This window comes from Myotis daubentonii, chromosome 5, assembly GCF_963259705.1.
Source record: "Myotis daubentonii chromosome 5, mMyoDau2.1, whole genome shotgun sequence".
Taxonomy (NCBI): domain Eukaryota; kingdom Metazoa; phylum Chordata; class Mammalia; order Chiroptera; family Vespertilionidae; genus Myotis; species Myotis daubentonii.
Window position 1 is genome coordinate 36,409,532 of NC_081844.1, and position 20,040 is coordinate 36,429,571.

The window sequence follows — 20,040 nt, forward strand, 5'->3', positions numbered from 1 at the left end:
AGAGATGAGTCTGTTTCCTCTTTTTCAAACCATGTATTTTTATACCGGCCTTGAGCAAAAAAATGTGACAGAAGTGACGATGCATGACTCTCAAGGTTGGGACATAGAAAACAATACTGCTTCCACCGGCTTTCTCTCTCTCTCTCTCGAGATGCCTGCTCTTGGAACCTGCCCCCAGATTGTGAGTAGGTGCTCTGTCCACTGCCCCAGTGACATCTCCAGCCAACAAGCAGCATCAATTACCAGACGCGGGTAACCGAACCTCATCCAGATGATTCCAGCCCGCAGCCTGCAAGTCTTCCAGCTAGGCCCCAGACAGCATGGGGCAGAGACAATTCCCACTGTGCCCTGTCTGAACTCCTGACCCACAGAAATCACGAGATATTAAATGATTATGGTTGTTTTAGCTACTAGGCTTCTGAGGTAACTGGTTATGCAACAAGGTACACAGGTAGATAACCATGCTAGCAATTGGCAAAGCCAGAATTGGAATCCAAGTCAGCCTATGTATAAAGCCCAAACTCTTTCTACCATAAGTTAATGCCAAGTTTGTTCAGAGGTGCCCACATTTCCAAATAAAACAACAGTCTAGACTAGAGATGAAAAAGTGTAACAGCAATAAACAGCCCCCAAAATTAATAATTTCAATGAATACTCAGGACAAAAAAAGGTCATTCAATTGGCAGGCTCAAAATCTCAATATCATTTCTGACACATCTATATCCTTCACACTCTAATAATAGCATATCGGATAGTATCCACACTCTAGAGATGTTGAAGAAGTATCTCTACATCAATAACAACAAAGTTGACCATTTGTAGGACACTTTTACAAAGCACTTTATTTTATTTTTTATCTTTCATGCAATCTTTCTTGGAAATATATGCAAAAACATCTGTGATGATTAAAATATCAAAACTTTGTCTACAGCCATACCACCCTGAACGCGCCCGATCTCGTCTGATCTCAGAAGCTAAGCAGGGTCAGGCCTGGTTAGTACTTGGATGGGAAAATATCAAAACTTGAATCAACCCAGCTCCAGCCATATTCACTGCCATCCAAAGAGAGGCCAACAAATGCCGAGCCCTGGCCGAGCTGGATATCCCTGCCGGGAGTTAGCGGCCTTGGCAGGGTGGGTGACTCACTCTGTGACATTCCCCCTGGGCAGTCATATTTCTTCCTCAGACCCCTGCTCAGCCTTCCAGGCCTCAGGGCACCAAACACAGGTAGTCCAGAGGGTGAAAAGGCCTTCCCTGCCTCTGCTGTCCCAGGGGACCTACAAATGGAGAAGTATCTGAGAGGTCACTTCTGGGCATGATTGCAGGGTAACGGTCTTGGCTGTAATCTCTCTGGCCCAACTGACCAGATCCTCAGCTTAACGACATGGGGTGGTGGTAGTGGGGGGATTGGCCAATTCTGGGTCCCAAAAACCTGGTGTTGGATTTACAGCTTGAGTCCACCCTAGTGGGGGGCAGGGTGCTGGGGTCCAACCCCAGAAGGTCCAGGGGTCCTCAAAAGTGTGGACGGAGTCGGCGAAGAAGGAATGACACGGAGACAGCATTTAGTTGATCAGCAGCCTAGCCAGGATCTCCAGCCAAGTTCTGGTCAGGATCTCCAGCGAAGTTCTGGTTAGGATCTCCAGCCAGGTTCTGTGTCCATGTTCTCTTGCTAGGTTCTCCAGCCAGGTTCTCCAGGTTCTCCAGCCAGGTTCTGTAGCCATGTTCCCTCGCTAGGTTCTCCAGCCAGGTTCTGTCCAGGTTCTCCAGCCAGGTTCAGTCACCAGGTTCTAGTCAGGTTCTCTTGCCATGTTCTATCCAGATTCTGTAGCCAGGTTCTGTCTCTAGGACCTTCAGCCAGGTTCTCTCGCTAGGTTCTGTCTCTAGGTTCTGTTGTCAGTTTCTGTCCAGGATCTTTTGCCATGTTCTGTGTCTAGGTTCTGTGTTACAAAGCACTTTAACAATCACTAATTTGATCTTCAGAAAACACCTGAGACAGGTAAGGCAGGCATCACACAGATGCGGCTCAGAAAAGTTAAAGTAACTAGCTACAGTAACTTAGTTAAGTAAGGATTCAATTTCAGATTTTCTGACTCCAGGTGCTTTTGTCAACTCAATTAAACTCAGCTCCAAAGAACATTTATGGTGCATGTATCTCCACATACTGTGTAACACTTTTTCTACAAGTACTTATAAAGTACCTACTTTGTGCAAAGCATCATGCCAGGCGCTGTCTCTCTAACCCCGTGATGGTGAACCTTTTGAGCTCGGCATGTCAGCATTTTGAAAAACCCTAACTTAACTCTGGTGCCGTGTCACATATAGAAATTTTTTGATAATTGCAACCATAGTAAAACAAAGACTTATATTTTTGATATTTATTTTATATATTTAAATGCCATTTAACAAAGAAAAACCAAACAAAAAAATGAGTTCACGTGTCACCTCTGACACACGTGTCATAGGTTCGCCATCACTGCTCTAACCTGTGCTCTCCACTCCCAGGGTCAATACAAAAACATTTGTGATATAGCTAATTGCTGTAAAAAGCCAGTCTTTCCCCCACTTTGATCCATTCTCTACATTGCCAACTGACACTTTTTCCTAATCCACCTCCTTAATCATATCATTCAAAAACTGTCAAAGGTAACATCTTACCCCCAAAAATATAGGCCATATTTCCTGGTCTGCTTTCAAGATCTTCTATAATCTGATCCCAGTTTCTTTACTTAAATTAATTTCCTTGCATTTACTGAGTAAAAAACATGCATTAATCTCTTCCTTCTTCCCCAGCTTCACTTTCTTTATACCTTCTTTCCCTCCCTCTTGTTCATACAATGATCCAAGTCCAAAAGCAAAACTCAAGTATTCTTCCTCAAGTCTTAACAGAGTCCTTCCCTCCAAGACCTTAACATCTACTGGAGACCTACAATGAACAATCCAAAACAATACATAATAATTAAATTAGGTAGTAGAGATTACAGCTCACAGAAATTTAACAAAGAATCACTGAGTGTGCTCTCCCTCCCTGGAGCACATCTATGCCTTTCCTTACCCCCTCTCCTTCTCCCACAGGCCCCATGAGACTTGCAACCAGGGGGCAATGGGCAGCAGCTGCTCATCCTGGGCTAACCCCCTGAACCTGTCCCCAGTGCCCCCTTTTCGCTGACTCTCCAATGAGCTGAAAGCAGCCTCCTTGGCTCATTTCTTTCCTATAACATTTCTAGAGGCCAAAGCAGCCTCGCCTGGGCTCTCTCCTGTTGCTTCTTCTATCCTAAGCCCTTCCTGGTTTCACTGTACCCAGCTTTAACAAGCATACTCTCAAAATAAAAAATAAAAAAAAATAAATGAGGGCTGCAGGAATGCCTTCAGGAAAAGGTAGCACTTGACATGGCTGATAGACACACCGGATTCAAACTAGCAAAAGTAAAAGCAACCTGAACTGAGGAACAACCTAAAAGCCTTTTCTTCTACCCAACTTCTTCCCATTTACATCTTACTTAATCCTCCAGCCAGCATCATCTCCTTCAAGAAGAAGCATTCCTCAGTTACTTTAGCATCTAATCTAAGCTCTCTTCTCTGAGCTTCTAATGTAATCTAAAGAACTCATTCTGGTAGTCATTGCATATTATAGATCTCATCTCTTCACCTTGACAGCAATATGTCTCTATACAGTAAGCATTTGATATTTGATAAGATGAACTCAATTCAGTAGCCATTGTTGCTTTCAGTCATTTAAAAACCCATTAATCGTTTCTTAACTTACCGGGCATCTCCTTTGGAAAGATTAGTATTTACAGGATTAAGAATAACCTTGTTTGCATCTACATCCACCACACATTTGGTATGCAAGTCAATTTCTGTAAATGAAAAAAAAAACAACGGAAAAATAGTCATTTTTAAAGTAATTTATTTCAGAAAAAGCATTTGACAAAAATCCAACATTCTCTCGTGATAAACACATTTAACAAACTAGGAATAGAAGGAAACTTCTTCAACCTGATAAAGGGCATTTACAAAAAACTACAGCTAGCCCTGACTGATTTGGCTCAGTGGATAGAGCGTCGGCCTGTGGACTGAAGGGTCCCAGGTTCGATTCAGGTCAAGGGCACCCAAAAAAACAAAAACAAACAAACAAAAAACGACAGCTAAAATCATACTTAATGGTGAAAGACTGCACGGTTTACCCTCTAACATCAGGAATAAGACAATGATGTCTACTATTGCAACTTCCATTCAATATTGTACTAGAGGTTCTAGTCAGGGCAGTTAGACAAGGAAAACAAATAAAAGGCACCCAGATTAGAGAGAAGTAAAACTATCTCTATTTGCAGGTGATATGATCTTGTTTACTGAAAATCCTAAGAAATGTACTAAAAGACTACTGGAATAAACAAGTTCTGAGAAATTGTAGAATAAAAATCAATATACAAAAATCAGTAGTGTTCCTTATACACCAGCAATGAAAAATCCAAAAATAAAGTTAAGAAAACAATTTCATTTATACTACCATAAAAAAGATTTAAACACTAAAGGATAAATTGAAAAGAAGTGCAAGACATGTACACTGAAAATTCTAAAACATTGTTTCAAAGAAACTAAAGATTTAAACAATTGGAAAAACATTTATGTTTATGAATCAACAGAATTAATACCATTAAGATGGTAATACTCCCCAAATTGGTCTGCAAGATTCAAGGCAATTCCTATCAAAATTCCAACTGGCTTTTTTTTTTTCCTATTTCAAAAATTAACAAGCTGATCCTAAAATCTATATGAAAATGCATGAGATCCAGAATAGCCAAAACAATCTTAAAAAAGAAAAACAAAGTAGAAAGGCTATATTCATCAATTTCAAATTTACTATAGACTATAGTAATCAAGACAGTGTGGTACTAACATAAGGATAGAAGGATAAACAGATAAATGGAACAGAGAATCCAGAAATATACTTTCATATTTACAGCCAAATGATTTTGACAATGGTGTCAAGACCATTCAATACGGAAAATATAGTCTCTTCAGCAAATGGTGCTGGAAACTGGATATCCACATGCAAAAGAATGAAGTCAGATTCCTTCCTAATTCATACACAAAGATTAACTCCAATAGATCATAGATATAAATGTAAGAGCTAAAACTATAAAACTCTTTGAAGAAAACATAAGGGTAATTCCACATGACTTGGGGTTACGTGATGGTTCTTAGACGCCAAAAGCACAAGCAACGAAAGAAAAAACAGATAAATTAGACCACATCAAAATGAAAAACCTTTGTGCTTCAAAGGACACACACCATCAAGAGAGTAAAAAGACAACCCACAGAATCAAGAAACTATCTGTCAACCATATACTTAATAAGGAACTTACATCAGACAATAGGAGGAGCTATTACAACTCAATAATAATAATAATAATAATAACCCAATTTTTAAATAGGCAAAGGATCTGAATAGACTTCTCTCCAAAAAAGATACAAAAATGGGCAATAAGCACAGATGCATCATTAGACACTGGGGAAATGCAAATCAAAACTACAATGAGATACCAGTTCACACCACTAGCATAACTAGAATTAAAAAGACAGATAATAAATAACAAGGACTTGGGGGGAAATGGAACCTTCAAACAGTACTGATTGGAATGTAAAATAGTGCAGTCATTTTGGAAAATAGCCTGGCAGTTCCTCAAAAGTTAAACATAGAATTAGCATATGACCCAGCAATTCCCAATCCTAGATATATTCCCAAGAGAAATGACAACCTTTGTCTATGCAAGAGTCTGTACATGAATGCTCATAACAGTATTATATGGCTATTCATAATAGGCAAAAAGTGGAAACAACCCAACTGTCCATCAACTAGTAAATGGATAAAGGTGGTATATCCACAAAATGGAACATTATCTGGCAATTAAAAGAAATAAGTACAGATACATAGTACAACATGGGTGAAGCTTATGCTAAGTGAAATAAGCCAGTCACAAGAGACCACATATTGTATGATTCCATTTATTTCAAATGTCCAGAATAGGCAAATAAAGACAGCAAATAGACTAGTGAATGCCTAGATGGGGAGAGTGACTGCTAGTAGATATGGTTTTCTATTTGGGGTGATAAACACATACTAAAGTTGATTATGCTGACAGTTGCACAACTAGCATAAGCATAATAAAAACCACTACATGGATGAATTATATGATGTGTAAATTATACCTTACTAAAGCTTTTTTTTTACATATAGGCTATGTTTATGGTGTCATATTTTTATATATTCTTATATTTTTCTGACCTAAGGTATGAAACTTTCTGTCTGCCTTATCTCCACTACCCAAAAATATGATCTAAGAAAGGAGCTGTACTACATTAGTCATTTTGTATTTCCCAAAGAACCTTGGTCAAATATCACATTATCATTATAACTTTAAAGTATTTCCACTGCCAGGAAATGTCATTTCTTTCTCTCTTTTTTTTAACTTGTATAATTAAGACAAATAAAAAAAAAATCTCTCTCTTAGTGCCTGTCAACTTATTTTGTATCCGTTATTTTTCATTAATTCTCAAAGATATAACTTAGAAGCACAAAAAATGTAGTGGTTTTTTATGTTTGTTTTGTTTGTTTGTTTGTTTGTTTGTTTGTTTGCTTTTTTACCCAAGACATTTTCAGGCAAAGAGAAATCAAAGGAAAACATCAGAGCGATGTTTTACCTAGGTGTAGAAGACTAACCACCAAAAAGGCGTATGTTCCACCATAGTCAATTAGCATTAATGCTTTGTGTTAAATTCACTCTAGACTATTCCAGAAATGTGGCAAGAAAGTCTCAGCCACACTGCAAAAACTTTTCAAACATGCAATTTCACTTATTCCTTTTCCTTAGGCCCAGAGCTCAACAAAGTTTGCTATGATCATACTTTGTTAATACTAGCCCTTAATGGTATGCTCACACATATACATTTAACAAAGTATTATTGAACTTTTAAAAAGGAACAAAAGTATTGGATGAGCATACTGTATTGGCTGGCCCCTTACAGTCAAATCTGTATTATAATAAAAGCATTATCAACTCTCCGGAAACTGTACTGTGACTCAGAATCTACTATCTCACCCCTCACCACAAGGTTCATTATTAGTTTCTTGCAAGAACGTTTGGTCTGAGCAAAGGAGCTGCATGTATAGTTCTGTATGCATAAGTATATATCTAGAACGAATGCCTGAAAAACTATAAATAAAATAACACCCCCCCCACACACACACACAGAAAGTAGTGTTTTGCCTTCATTTCAAATGATCTTGAATTGAGAAGAAATCCAAACTTTTTTCTGTAATATTTGTATGCTTTTCTCTGTCCTCTTCACAGTTCTTTCCTTCTCCCCTTCATGAAATTTGATACAATCAATAATTTGTAAGTATTAAATGGCATGATAAAGGAACCAATCAATCCCTGGAAAATCCTGTATAATATAAAGAATTGCCTAATAACTAATATATCCAACCTAAAATCATTTTGTCCTCAAGAGTGCAATACTTACAAATGCCCCTACATCTAACTTACATCAAAGGTAGCCTTTAAAATGTAAACAACTATCTTTACTTCTTTATTAGCTCAGTTTTCATTATCAAACAAAATTCCCACCCCAGCTCTGTTGACTGATACATAGATATTAAGGGGAGGCTTTTCACAAGACTCTTTAGAATATAGGTGGAATGTCTAGGACACAAACACCCAAGCTAAGAAATCAGTGAGATTTGAAGAGAATTTAAGGGTCAGGTATATGACAGCATCCTATATAATAAAAGACTAATATGCAAATTGACCAAATGTCAGAACAACCGGTCGCTATGACATACACTGACCACCAAGGGGCAAATGCTCAACACAGGAGCTACCCCCTGGTGGTTAAGTGCACTCTCACAGGGGGAGCGCCTCTCAGCCAGAAGCCGGGCTCACAGCTGGCAAGCACAGCAGTGGTGGCAGGAGCCTCTACCACCTCTGCAGCGCTAAGGATGTCTACTGATGGCTTGGGCCCCCGAGGGCTCCCAGAATGCGAGGGCACGCAGGCCAGGATGAGGGACCCCCACCCCACAAATGTGCAAATTTTGTACACCAGGCCTCTAGCTTTAAATAAAATGCTATAGTGAAAGTCCCATCAAATGCTACTGGTTGGTTGAATTAAATTATATGGCTATAAGATTCTAAGTATGACATTTCTTTCCATGAAAAACTTCTTGCTCACCAGGCTGGTGTGGTTCAGTGGTTGAGCATCAACCTATGAACCAGGAGGTCACAGTCCAATTCCGGTCAGGGCATTGCCCAGGTTGCCGGCTCAATCCCCTGTGTGGGGCATGTAGCCATTCAATGATTCTCTCCCATCACTGATGTTTCTATCTCTCTCTCCCTCTCTGAAATTAATAAAAATATTTTATAAAAAAAACTTCTTGCTCTATATGGCTTAGAAAGCAAAACAGTGATTAAATAGCAGTAACAAATTTAGGCCTTAATCTGAATTTTAAATTTCTTTTAAATTTAAAAAAATACCACCAAAATCCAAAAGATAAGCATCTTCCTTTGTTTGGAACAATACTTAAATTAAAAAGATGAGGGTTAGCTGCTATTCACTGCCTTTACAAAAATAGCACTGAAGTACACCCATGTTCATAGCATCATTATTCACAATAGCCAAAAGGTGGAAGCAACCCAAATGACCATTGATGAATAAATGAGTAAACAAAATGTGATATACATTTAACAGAATATATTGAACCTTAAAAAGGAACAAAATTCTGCTAAAACACGAACGGACCTTGAAGCCCTTATACTAAGTGCCACAAGCAGTTACAAAAGGACGAATATTGTACGATTCCACTTATATGAGGTGCCTAGAGTAGTCAAATTCATAGAGATAGAAAGCTGGATGGCAGCTGCCAAGGGGTGAGCTGAGGGGGCAATGGGGAGTTTAATGATTCATGAGTATAGGGTTTCAGTTTTCACAAGATAAAAAATGTTCGAAAGATGAAAAGTAGTAATGATTACACAACAAATGAATGTACTTAATGTCACTGAACTGTACACTTAAAAATGGTTTAAAGTCCTGGCCAGTTTTGCCAGTGGTTAGAATGTCGGCCCAAGGACCCAAGGGTCACGGGTTCGATTCCCAGTCAAGTAACCTAGCCCCAGCAGGAGGTGCATGCAGGAGGCAGCCAATCGAGGTCTCTCTCTCTCTCTCCCTCTCTCTCTCTCTCCCTGCTCCCTCCCTCTCACTCTCTCTAGAAATCAATGGAAAAAATATGCTCTGGTGAAGATTTTAAAAAATGGTTTATGGTGGTAAATTTTATGCTATGGGTACTTTACCACAATAAAAAAAATAGCACCAAATATTCATCGTTATTATAGTAACACATTCCTAGGGAAACCTAAAATAATAAAGTTGGGATTTCATTAGCAGTATGTCTGGAAACCAATAAAAAAACAGAGTGATCTTAATGTTAAGTAGTACTATAAGTTTATGTTATGACTAATCAAATTTTATTTATAGTACTCAAACCATGAATGCTTTGATGTATCCACGTGTCCTTAAAAGAAAGAAAGAAAAATTTACTTCACTGATGTTAAAGATCCCACATTATTTCCCAAACAGGATCCCTTTGTAGGTCAAGTTCTTCAACTTGAATATTAAAATACGTACAGCTGACAATTCAGCTTATTCAGCCAGCAAATTAGTCACCTTGCAAAGTGAACAATAATTTGAAACAAGTCTTTCTTCAATGCATAAATCAGCTATGGCTCATTCCCCAATGACATCATAGTAAAAGATGGGCAGGACCTGGGAGACTCCCTTTACATAACTCATGTTTCATCTGAGACCTGCATCATTCTCAGTGTGGACAAAATAATTCTGAGTTGCCTATTTAGTACTCTGCTTTTCTAATTCTCCAGAAAATTAGTAATTATTTTCAAAATAAACCTACTACTCAGAAATATAAATGTACCTCCTTTTTCCTTCCAGTTACATTCTTAAAAAGCTAACTATAACTTACTCTTAAATTCACGATTTTTAAAAGAGAATAACTTATTTATAAGACTCACATTTTAATTAAATTGCAAATCTTGCATGCTATACGGTTCTATTTCCAACTAATTTGTGTCACATTCCTAATACTTTTAAATGTCTATGCATGCTCATATAAACAAAACATTCATCGTTAATATTTCATGTATAAAGGACTTGCTTTCCCAAGTGGAATGTAATATTATTATTGGCAGCATAAGGAATATGACTTATACTTCTTTACTATACTTATAGGCTGCTTGGGACCCCCTTAAGGCCCAATGACCTAGGGAGAAACAAAATTACCTGATGCCCATACATAAAAAGCAAACTGATGTTTTGCTTTCCAGTAAGATATATATAAAATATCCTAATAATCTACTTTTATGTTTTTACCAGTGAACATAAAAAATCTATTCAATAAATAAAAAAATATAACTAAACTCTAACATGGCTAAAGAAAAGGCTGAGGAATAAAGAAAGATCCAAGACATGATGGTTGATATGGGGAATAGAATTTATAGTATGAAAATAATTAAAATAATCTATGTGGCCCAAAATATAAAATGTATATATTCAAGAAACTAATCAGCTTCAGAAGGCTATAAAATAGGTATTTAAAAACTTATAAGGCAAAACCAGGATAGGCTAAACAATCTTGAAAAAGCAGAACAAAACAGAAAGACTACACTCACTAATTTCAAACTCACTACAAAGCTAGAGTAATCAAAACAGTATGGTATTAACATAAGAATAGACATATAAGTCATTAAATAGAACTGAGAATCCAGAAATATACAGTCAAATTTATGGTCAACTGATTTTCAACAAGGGTACCAAGACAATCCAATGGGAAAAGTATAGTCTTTTCAACAAATGGTGCTGGGACAACTGGATATGCACATTTATAAGAATAAAACCAGACCTCTATCTCACACCACATTGAAAAATTAGCTGCAAGTGGATCAAAGAACTAAATGTAAGAGCTAAAATTATAGAACCCTTAGAAGAAAACATAGGCATAAATCCATGTGGCCCTGGGTTAAGTAATGATTTCTTAGATACAACATCAAAAGCATAAGCAACAGTATGCGTGCATATTAGCATAACCAATGGACACAGACACTGGGGCAGTGGGGGCTTGCCCAGGATAGGAATGGCTAGGGGGGGAGGGTTAATCAGGGGGGAAAGGAGACATATGCAAAACTTTAGACAAAAAAAAAAAAGCATAGCCCTAGCCGGTTTGGCTCAGTGGATAAAGCATTGGCCTGTGGACCAAAAGGTCCCAGGTTCGATTCTGGCAAGGGCATGTACCTAAGTTGCAGGCTCCTCCCCGGCCCAGGCCCTGGTCGGGGCGCGTGCAGGAGGCAACCAATTGATGTGTTTCTCTCACATCAATGTTTCTCTCTATCTTTCCCTCTCTCTTCCACTCTCTCTAAAAATCAATGGAAAAATATCCTCAGGTGAGGATTAAAAATAAATTAATAATAATAAAAAGTAGTTTAAAAAAAGCATAAGCAACAGAAGAAAAAATAGATAAACTGGATTAGACCACATCAAAATGAAAAACTCTGTGCTTCAAAGGACACCATTAAGAGAATGAAAAGGCAACCCACAAAAATCAAGAAAACATTTGCAAATCATATATCTGATAAGGGACTGGTATCTAGAATGTATAAAAAGGTCTTTTTTTAAAAATATATTTTATTGATTTTTTACAGAGAGGAAGGGAGAGAGATAGTTAGAAACATCGATGAGAGAGAAACATCGATCAGCTGCCTCCTGCACACTCCCCACTGGGGATGTGCCCGCAACCCAGGTACATGCCCTTGACTGGAATCAAACCTGGGACCTTTCAGTCCGCAAGCCGACGCTCTATCCACTGAGCCAAACCGGTTTCGGCTAAAAAGGTCTTAAAGCTCAATAATAAAGAGACAATTTTAAAAATAAGGTTTAAATAGAGATCTCTCCAAATGCATGCATACGACTAGTAAACACATTAACCTGTGCTCAATATCATTATACATTGAGGAAATACAAATCAAAACCCCAATGAGATACCACTTCACGCCCACTAGGAAGGCAATAATCAAAAAGAGAGACAAGAACAAGTGTTGGTATGGACATGGAAAAACGAAACTTCACACCTTTTAGGGGATTGCAAAATGGTGCAGTCACTTTGGAAAATAATTTAACAGTTCCTAAAAGTTAGAGTTACTATATGACCCAGCAATTCCACTTCTATGGATATAATTACCCAAGAGAAATGGAAATATGCACCTACAGAAAAACATACACACAAATGTTCATAGCAGTATTATTCATAACTAGAGGCCCAGTGCACAAAATTCCTGCATGGGGGGTGAGGGGGGAAGGGTCCCTCAGCCCAGCCTGCGCCCTCTCGCAATCCGAGACCCATCGGGGAATGTCCATCTGCCGGTTTACGGGCCTAAACTGGCAGTCGGACATCCCTCACAATCCGGGACGCTGCATGCACCAGTGACCATACTTTTCATACAGGTGAAAGGCATCTTGCTGTTCTATGGGCAGCTACAATTTTTTGCCCTGATTATAAAAAGTAGTAGATAACATGATCCTTCTGAGGCAGTAGTAACATTTTCCCTATATTATGGGTGGAAAAACTAAAGCAGAGAGAAGTTATAAGTGTCAGAATCAGGGCTGACCACAAAATGTGCAAGCCAGAGTCCATGCATGTCATCACTGCATCATCCTATTTTTTCAGTGTTAGAGTAGCCTTGCCAGGTTTTAATTTTTAAATCTAAAAGACTGTTCCCAATATATAGGGTAGGGTCTCTAGGCCAGGCCGGCGATCAGGGCCGATCTGTGGGGCAACTGGTGGGGCAATCGGGGGACCCCTGCTGGCACCTGCCTTGGCTGGCCTAGAGCTGCCCACTTGCCAGCCCTGCCCCTGCCGACTGGTCATTCCACAGGTCGTTCTGCTGTTCAGTCAATTTGCATATTAGTGTTTTATATAGATAGAAAACCAAAAAGTGGAAACAAGGTAAATGCCCATTAACCAATGAATGGACAAACAAAATACAACATATTCACATCACAAAATATTATTCAGCTTTAAAAAGGAATGAAGTATTGGCCTTGGACAAGTAGCTCAGTTGATTAGAGCATCAACCAGATACCAAAAGGTTGCGAGTTTGATCCCCAGTCAGGGCACATGCAAAAATAAGCCCTAAATACAATATGCCAAGTAAAAACAATCTGATACAAAAGCCTACAAATTGTATTATTTCATTCATATGAAATGTCCAGAATAGGCAACTCCATAGAGACCAGAAGTAGATTAGTGGTTGCCAGGGGCTGGGAAGAGGGGGAGGGTGCTGGAGTGGGGAGTGGGTGAAGAGTGACTGCTAATGGGAGAGAGTTTCTCTTTGGGATGGTGAAAATGTTCTGGAATTGGATAGTGGTAATGGTTGCACAACTCTGCAAATACACTAAAAGCCACTGAATTATACACTTTTGATACATGAATTATATCTTTTTTAAAAACTTAGAAGGAATGACCCACTGCACTCAATAGTTATAAAATATGGTTAGAATCCTTTAGTCATATTTCTAAATACTCACTACTCTAAAGATCTCAGCCAACTCAATTCTTCTTACTCTTAATTAATAACCTCATATTCTACTTCATCAAGAAAATTAAGCACTCCAGGGCTTTCCCATTATATAATTATCCTCTTCCTCTCATATTTCAAAAATTCCCCTCTCTGTTACCTCTTTCTGTCTATAACAAAGCTTAAACATCTCCCAACCTTAAAAAAAAAAAAAAAAAAAAGCCTGTTCCTAACTACATCTCTGGATACCACTCTTCATCCTTCCTTTTTACATGGACTTTGTGAAAGAACATCCATGTAACTCACTGCCTCCACATTGGCACACCCACTTTTTTCTCAGCTCACTACCAACACGCCGACTCATTCATTCAGTCAGTCAAAATTATTCTGAAAATTACCACTGACTGCCATCAAGCCAAATCCGCTGAAGACAACTCAGTATTATCATGCATGCCACTCCTGTGATATCTGTCTACTGACCTTTTTGGGACACATTCCCCCCTGGCTTCCACATTACTTTCACCTGCTTCTCCTTATGTCTTCCTCCTTGGCTTGTGTCCTCCTTCCAAATAAAGAACATGCCTTAATTTGGTATTCTATCGTCTAAATATAGTAATGACTCCCAAATCTACATGTATCTCCGGTCCCTTTGTTTCAGACTCATATATACAACAGTCTTCTAGATCCATTCACTTGGCTGCACTTCAGACACCTAAAAATCAACAAGTCTGTTGAGTTTCTTATCTTATTCATAGTTATAGGTACAGTACATGCACATGACACAGACTAAATATTGTTGAGTGTCTAAGAATAGAACTCGTCATATCCCATACCTCTACCGTAAAACCTGCTTCTCTTATACTTCTGATCCCAGTTGATGACTTATTCAATTAGTCATCTTAATCAGAAGTTTTGTAGTTAGTCTTTCTATATTTCCTAAATTTCTTTCAAATCGCCTTGACACTTTCTTTCTGGGTAAATCTAGAATGCAAGGCCATAAAAGCTCTTTACCCAGCCCATCTCCCAGAAATGTATTTGCAGCCCACCACCTTGAGGGACTAGTTCTTCCCTCAGGACAAAGAGTAGGCCTGCTCACCACTTTAAAGCAACGGATTCCCCAAGCTCAGTGTTCCTCAAATGCAACACAAACCCACTAGACTCCTCCTCATCACCTTTGTGAGATTTGCAGGCAAGGAAAACTGCTCACACTGCTTGCTGTGCCATGAGCAAGTCCTCTGACCTAGGAGTCCCATGTCTTCTATCAGCATCCATGAAATAGTAGCAAGTTAACTTATTAGCTTGTGGGGACAGTAAAGGCACACAGAGTAATTTATCTTCCTAAAGTATCACTTTAACAGTGCCACTGCTCTATAGTCTATATAGTCACTGTACTCCTCAAACAATGTTTGACATCCTTCTTAATCTGCCCATACCTCACTTAAATAATTTCATATCCCTCTACTCCCCACAAACCTCTCTTCTTCAGGAAAGGCAACTTTCATCACTCTTCTCACCCCTCACTCCCTATCCAGTGGTTCTCAATCTTCCTAATGCCACAACCCTTTAATACAGTTCCTCATGTTGTAGTGACCCCCAACCATAAAATTATTTTTGTTGCCACTTCATAACTGTAATTTTGCTACTGTTATGAATCGTAATGTAAATATCTGATATGCAGGATGTATTTTCATTGTTCACGACCCACAGGTTGAGAACCGCTGCATACTCTTCCAACTACTCTTTCAACTTTTCCAACAAAGCATAGAATTTAAGGGCTTGGGCTCTGGAGTTTAACTGTCTAGGTTCCAGTCGCCAGTTACTCCACTTTGTAGTTATGTGACTTGGGGCAAGTTGCTACACTTGCCTAAATTCCCATTTTCTAATGTGTAAAATGGAATTACAATATAAATACTTCCTAGCATTGTTGTGAGGATTAAGTGAAATAATCTAATTCTGCACTTGGGACCATGTCAGCACACTGTTACCTGTGAATAACTGTGAATTATACTGTCTCCTTCCTGATATCTGAATTTTTACATCTAATTTCTTCACTGTTCTTGCAAATGACTTGCTAATTCCTACCACTCCTTTTGTGTACCCCAAATGCCATGCCTTCCACTTTGCCCACAGTCTTAAACTCATTCCTCATCATTCTGAAGGCCCACCCCCATTTCTTTAATTCATAATGCATTGTCATCATTGCATTGTGTAGATGTATTCTTATAATTGACTCACCTGTGCATCTCTTATTACCAACAAAACAGTGAGCTTCTTTGGTCAAAGATCATGACTTATGTTTCTTGTGTATCCTGCACATCTTTGAAAATTATATAAACTCAGCGATGCAAGGTACCCTTGACCCCTCGACCAAGAGTTGTATGGGAGTTCAACCAGGGGACGGGGTGGGCCAGGGAGGGAGGGAGGCCCCGGCCTGCAGCGGCGGTGGCAGTGGCAGTGGCAGGCAGCCAGGAGAAGGGAGGGAGTACCTGGCCGGCAGCCCACAGCCGCAAGTGACCCTACCAGTGAACAAATTTCATGCACTGGGCCTCTAGTGTCCAATATAATAGTAAAAGTATAGGCTTTAATGGCAAAGCAGGTGAAATTCAATCTCCAAAATAACGGTTTAGTAATTCCGGGGAGTTAACCTCTCTGAGATTCTGTTAAATAGGTTGACACTCAACCACTGAGCCACCCTGGCCAGGCTCAATACCATCTTTTAATGATATCTACAGCTTCTGAGAGCTAAAGCCCAGTACCAATTAAGTCATGGATTTGTATCTCATAGACCAGTCACCTTCACACACTTCCCCATAGAGTACACTGATGGCCTTTGCCAAATTTTTTAAAGAGCATGCTCTGCTAAACACAAGGAGACTTGATCAGCAAGCATAAAGATCAATATTAAATTCATTTCTGCTCAATAAACATCTCAACTCATCTGCTTAATGAATAGTTTTATCAGTGGTTTCTTCCATCTTCAGAACTTAAGAATTAGAAAAGTTATATATTAGCCATTGTTTTATGGAGGTGAGGGAATAAAAGTAAATACCAATTCAAACACATTTTTATATTATTTTATAAAAATTATACTTTCTTCTCCAAAAGCTCTGGCCCTATGTGTATAAATTCCTATTTCAGTCACTGAGTTGACAGTAGAAACAAAAGAATGGTGTAATAGATGTGTGTGTCTCATTTCCATTAGCATATCCAGCAGCTGCTATGAAAACAAGTATCTTCTGTTTTACAAAACATGTCAGAAATTTCCATCCAGTCATCTTTAACTCCAACATCAGTCCTCTCTGAAAAAGCCAAAGAATCACCATTGGCCACAGGGTCAAAACACCTTCTTGTTTCAAACAGATTCTCACCTCCTACCCTGCCCCTTCATTTCCTAAGCTAAGGATTAGCTATTTCTTAACTGACTGCCAGGGCCTTCTAAGCTTCCTCCTATTTCCTCAGTCTTACCTTGTCTTTTTAAATTTTTTTTCAATTACAGTTGACATACAATATTTAGTACCATGTATACAACATAGTGATTAGACATCTATATAATTTACGAAGTGTTCACCCCAATAAGTCTAGTACCCAACCTGACACCATACATAGTTATAATATTATTGACTATATTCCCTATGCTGTACTTTGTATTCCCTATAACTATTTTTATAAGTGCCAATTTGTACTTCTTAATCCCTTCACCTTTTTCACCCATTCCCCTAAACCCTCTCCCATCATTTTGTTCTCTGTATCTATTTTTGCTTCTGTCGAGTTTGTTGGTTTATTTTGTAAGTGAAATCATGTGGTATTTGTCTTTCTCTGACTTGTTTGAAAAGGGAACCCTCATGCACTGTTGGTGGGATTGTAAACTGGTGCAGCCACTATGGAAAACAGTATGGAGTTCCTCAAAAATTAAGAATAGCCCTAGCTGGTTTGGCTCAGTGGATAAAGAGTGGGCCTGCGCACTGAAGGGTCCTGGGTTCGTTTCTGGTCAAGGGCACATGCCCGGGTTGCAGGCTCAATCCCAGTCGGGACTGCGCAGGAGGCAGCTGATCAATGATTCTCTCTCTCTCCCTCTACCCTCCTCTCCCAAATTAATAAAAATATATTTTTAAAAAAATTAAAAATAGAGCTAACTTATGACCCAGCAATTCCTCTTCTGGGTATTTATCCAAAGAAATCCAAAACACTAATTCAAAAAGATATGTGTGCCCCTATGTTCATTGCAGCATTATTTACAATAGCCAAGATATGAGAGCAACTTCAGTTTTGTCTCTGATTCATGACTGCTTGCTTGGTTTTGACCGGCCTCCTTACTTTTCCCATTCACATGCTTCATTTTCATCATGAGCTCTTAAATGTTGCCCGGCTATATCCTGAATCAGTCATCTACCCAAGTTTGCAATCTTGCCCTGAGATCTGGCAATCTTTCTCCTTCATGCTTGTGTCTGAGACCCACATGAAGTTCTAAAAAGCTAAATTAGAGCACATGGACCAGGCACCCTAAACCCGGACTTCTGGGCCTACCTAGCGTCAGGGCTCCCTGTAATTTCACCCTGCCTTTCTAATCTCATCCTTCTCTAGTCAACCTCATAGAACCCTCCTTTCTGGCAGGCTAAGCCTGTCTCTGCTGCCTAAACTTGCCTAGCTCATTCCTGTTTCTGTGCCTTTGCTCTCAGGCCATACTTCCTCCTCAAAAACCAATGCTTTCCCCTCCCTCCTATCTAGCACCCATTCCAATCATATGCTCCCTCCTCCAAGTCCAGCCTAAGTTCTCCCTCCCCAGAGAAGCCTTCCCTAACCATCCACCTTCGAGGGATCTTTCACTCCTCTAAATTCCTATATTTCCCTATCACTCACCTGGCACTTAGTTACCTAGCAATCTGCTATAGGTGTTTACCTTTTAATCTTATCTTTTCACAAGACAGTCATTTCCGCATAAGCATGAACCATAAAGCACACTTCAATATTGGACAACACTAAGAGCAAGTTTTTAGGAAATAAAATTCTCCCAAAGAGAATAAGCAATATCATTTTTTTCATGTTTCTTTCTAGCCTTTGCCCATTCCTGTTTACATTTTATATAATAACTAGGGGCCCGGTGCACGAAATTCGTGCACTGGGTGTGTGTGGGGGGGGGGGGGGGGAGTGTCCCTCAGCCCAGCCTGCCCCCTCTCACATACTGGGAGCCCTCAGGCGTTGACCCCCATCACCCTCCAATCACAGGATCGGCCCCTTGCCCAGGCCTGACGTCTCTGGCCTAGGCGTCCGGCCCGGGCAGCGGGGACCCGCAGCTGCAGTGGCCCCGCGATCGTGGGCTTCACTTTAGGCCCAGGCAAGGGACCCCTAGCTCCTGGGACTGCCAGCTTCGACCGTGCTCAGCTCCCATTGCTGGCTCCACCCCTACTTCCTGCTCTCACTGGCCAGGGCGGAAAAGGCACCTGATTCTCCGATCATGGCTGGGGGGCAGGGCAAAGGCAGCCCCAGGGCCGCCTTTGCCCTGCCCCCCAGCTCTTAGCTCCCCCCTGGGTTTCCAATCACTGTCAGTGGCAGGGGGCTTCTTCCTGCTTTCCCTTTCGCCTCCCTGCATTGTGCCTACATATGCAAATTAACCGCCATCTTGTTGGCAGTTAACTGCCAATCTTAGTTGGCAGTTAATTTGCATATAGCCCTAATTAGCCAATGAAAAGGGTAGCTCGTACGCCAATTACCATTTTTCTCTTTTATTAGTGTTGATGATCATAATAGCAGATTCAGTGGATTACCATAAAAGATTCAATATAGTTACACATACCATATTACATTCTGTTTTTACTTCTAACATAGAAAACAGTCTTCCTTGTAAATGGTTTTGATTTTCATCATTTTTAATATATACTAATAAAAGGGCAATATGCTAATTAGACCAGGTCGACCAGACATCTTCCGGTCATCTGGTCCTCCTTCTGGACAAAGCCACAGTTGCGAGGGCCAAGGCAGAGGCAGTTAGTGGCGATCAGGCCAGCAGGGAAGCAGTTAGGGGCGATCAGGCCGGCAGGGGAGGGCAGTTAGGGGCGATCAGGCTGGCAGGGGAGGGCAGTTAGGGGCGATCAGGCTGGCAGGCACAGAGGTTAGGGGCAATCAGGCTGGTAGGCAGAGGTAGTTAGGGGCAATCAGGCAGGCAGGCAGAGGCAGTTGGGATGATCAGGCCAGCAGGCAGAGTGGTTAGGGGCGATCAAGCAGGTAGGCAGGTGAGTGCTTAGGAACCAGCAGTCCCAGATTGCAAGAGGGATGTCCCAGATTGGAGAGGGTGCAGGCCAGGTTGAGGGACCCCGTCCCCCCCCATGCACGAATTTCATGCACCTGGCCTCTAGTGGCTATATAATAATCTTTCCACGTATACTAGACAGTAATTTACTTATGCATTGAG

At 40.1% G+C, this 20,040-nt stretch overlaps 1 protein-coding gene across 3 annotated transcripts in view; it reads right to left on the minus strand.

Annotated features, from left to right (window-relative positions):
- Positions 1-20,040, minus strand: part of KIF13B (kinesin family member 13B) — a 217,554-nt gene that overhangs the window by 193,321 nt on the left and 4,193 nt on the right. For all 3 annotated transcript variants that reach the window (XM_059697578.1, XM_059697576.1, XM_059697577.1), the window contains exon 2: positions 3,764-3,857. In XM_059697578.1, the coding sequence (XP_059553561.1) occupies positions 3,764-3,857 (94 nt within the window). The remainder of the gene's footprint in view (positions 1-3,763; positions 3,858-20,040) is intronic.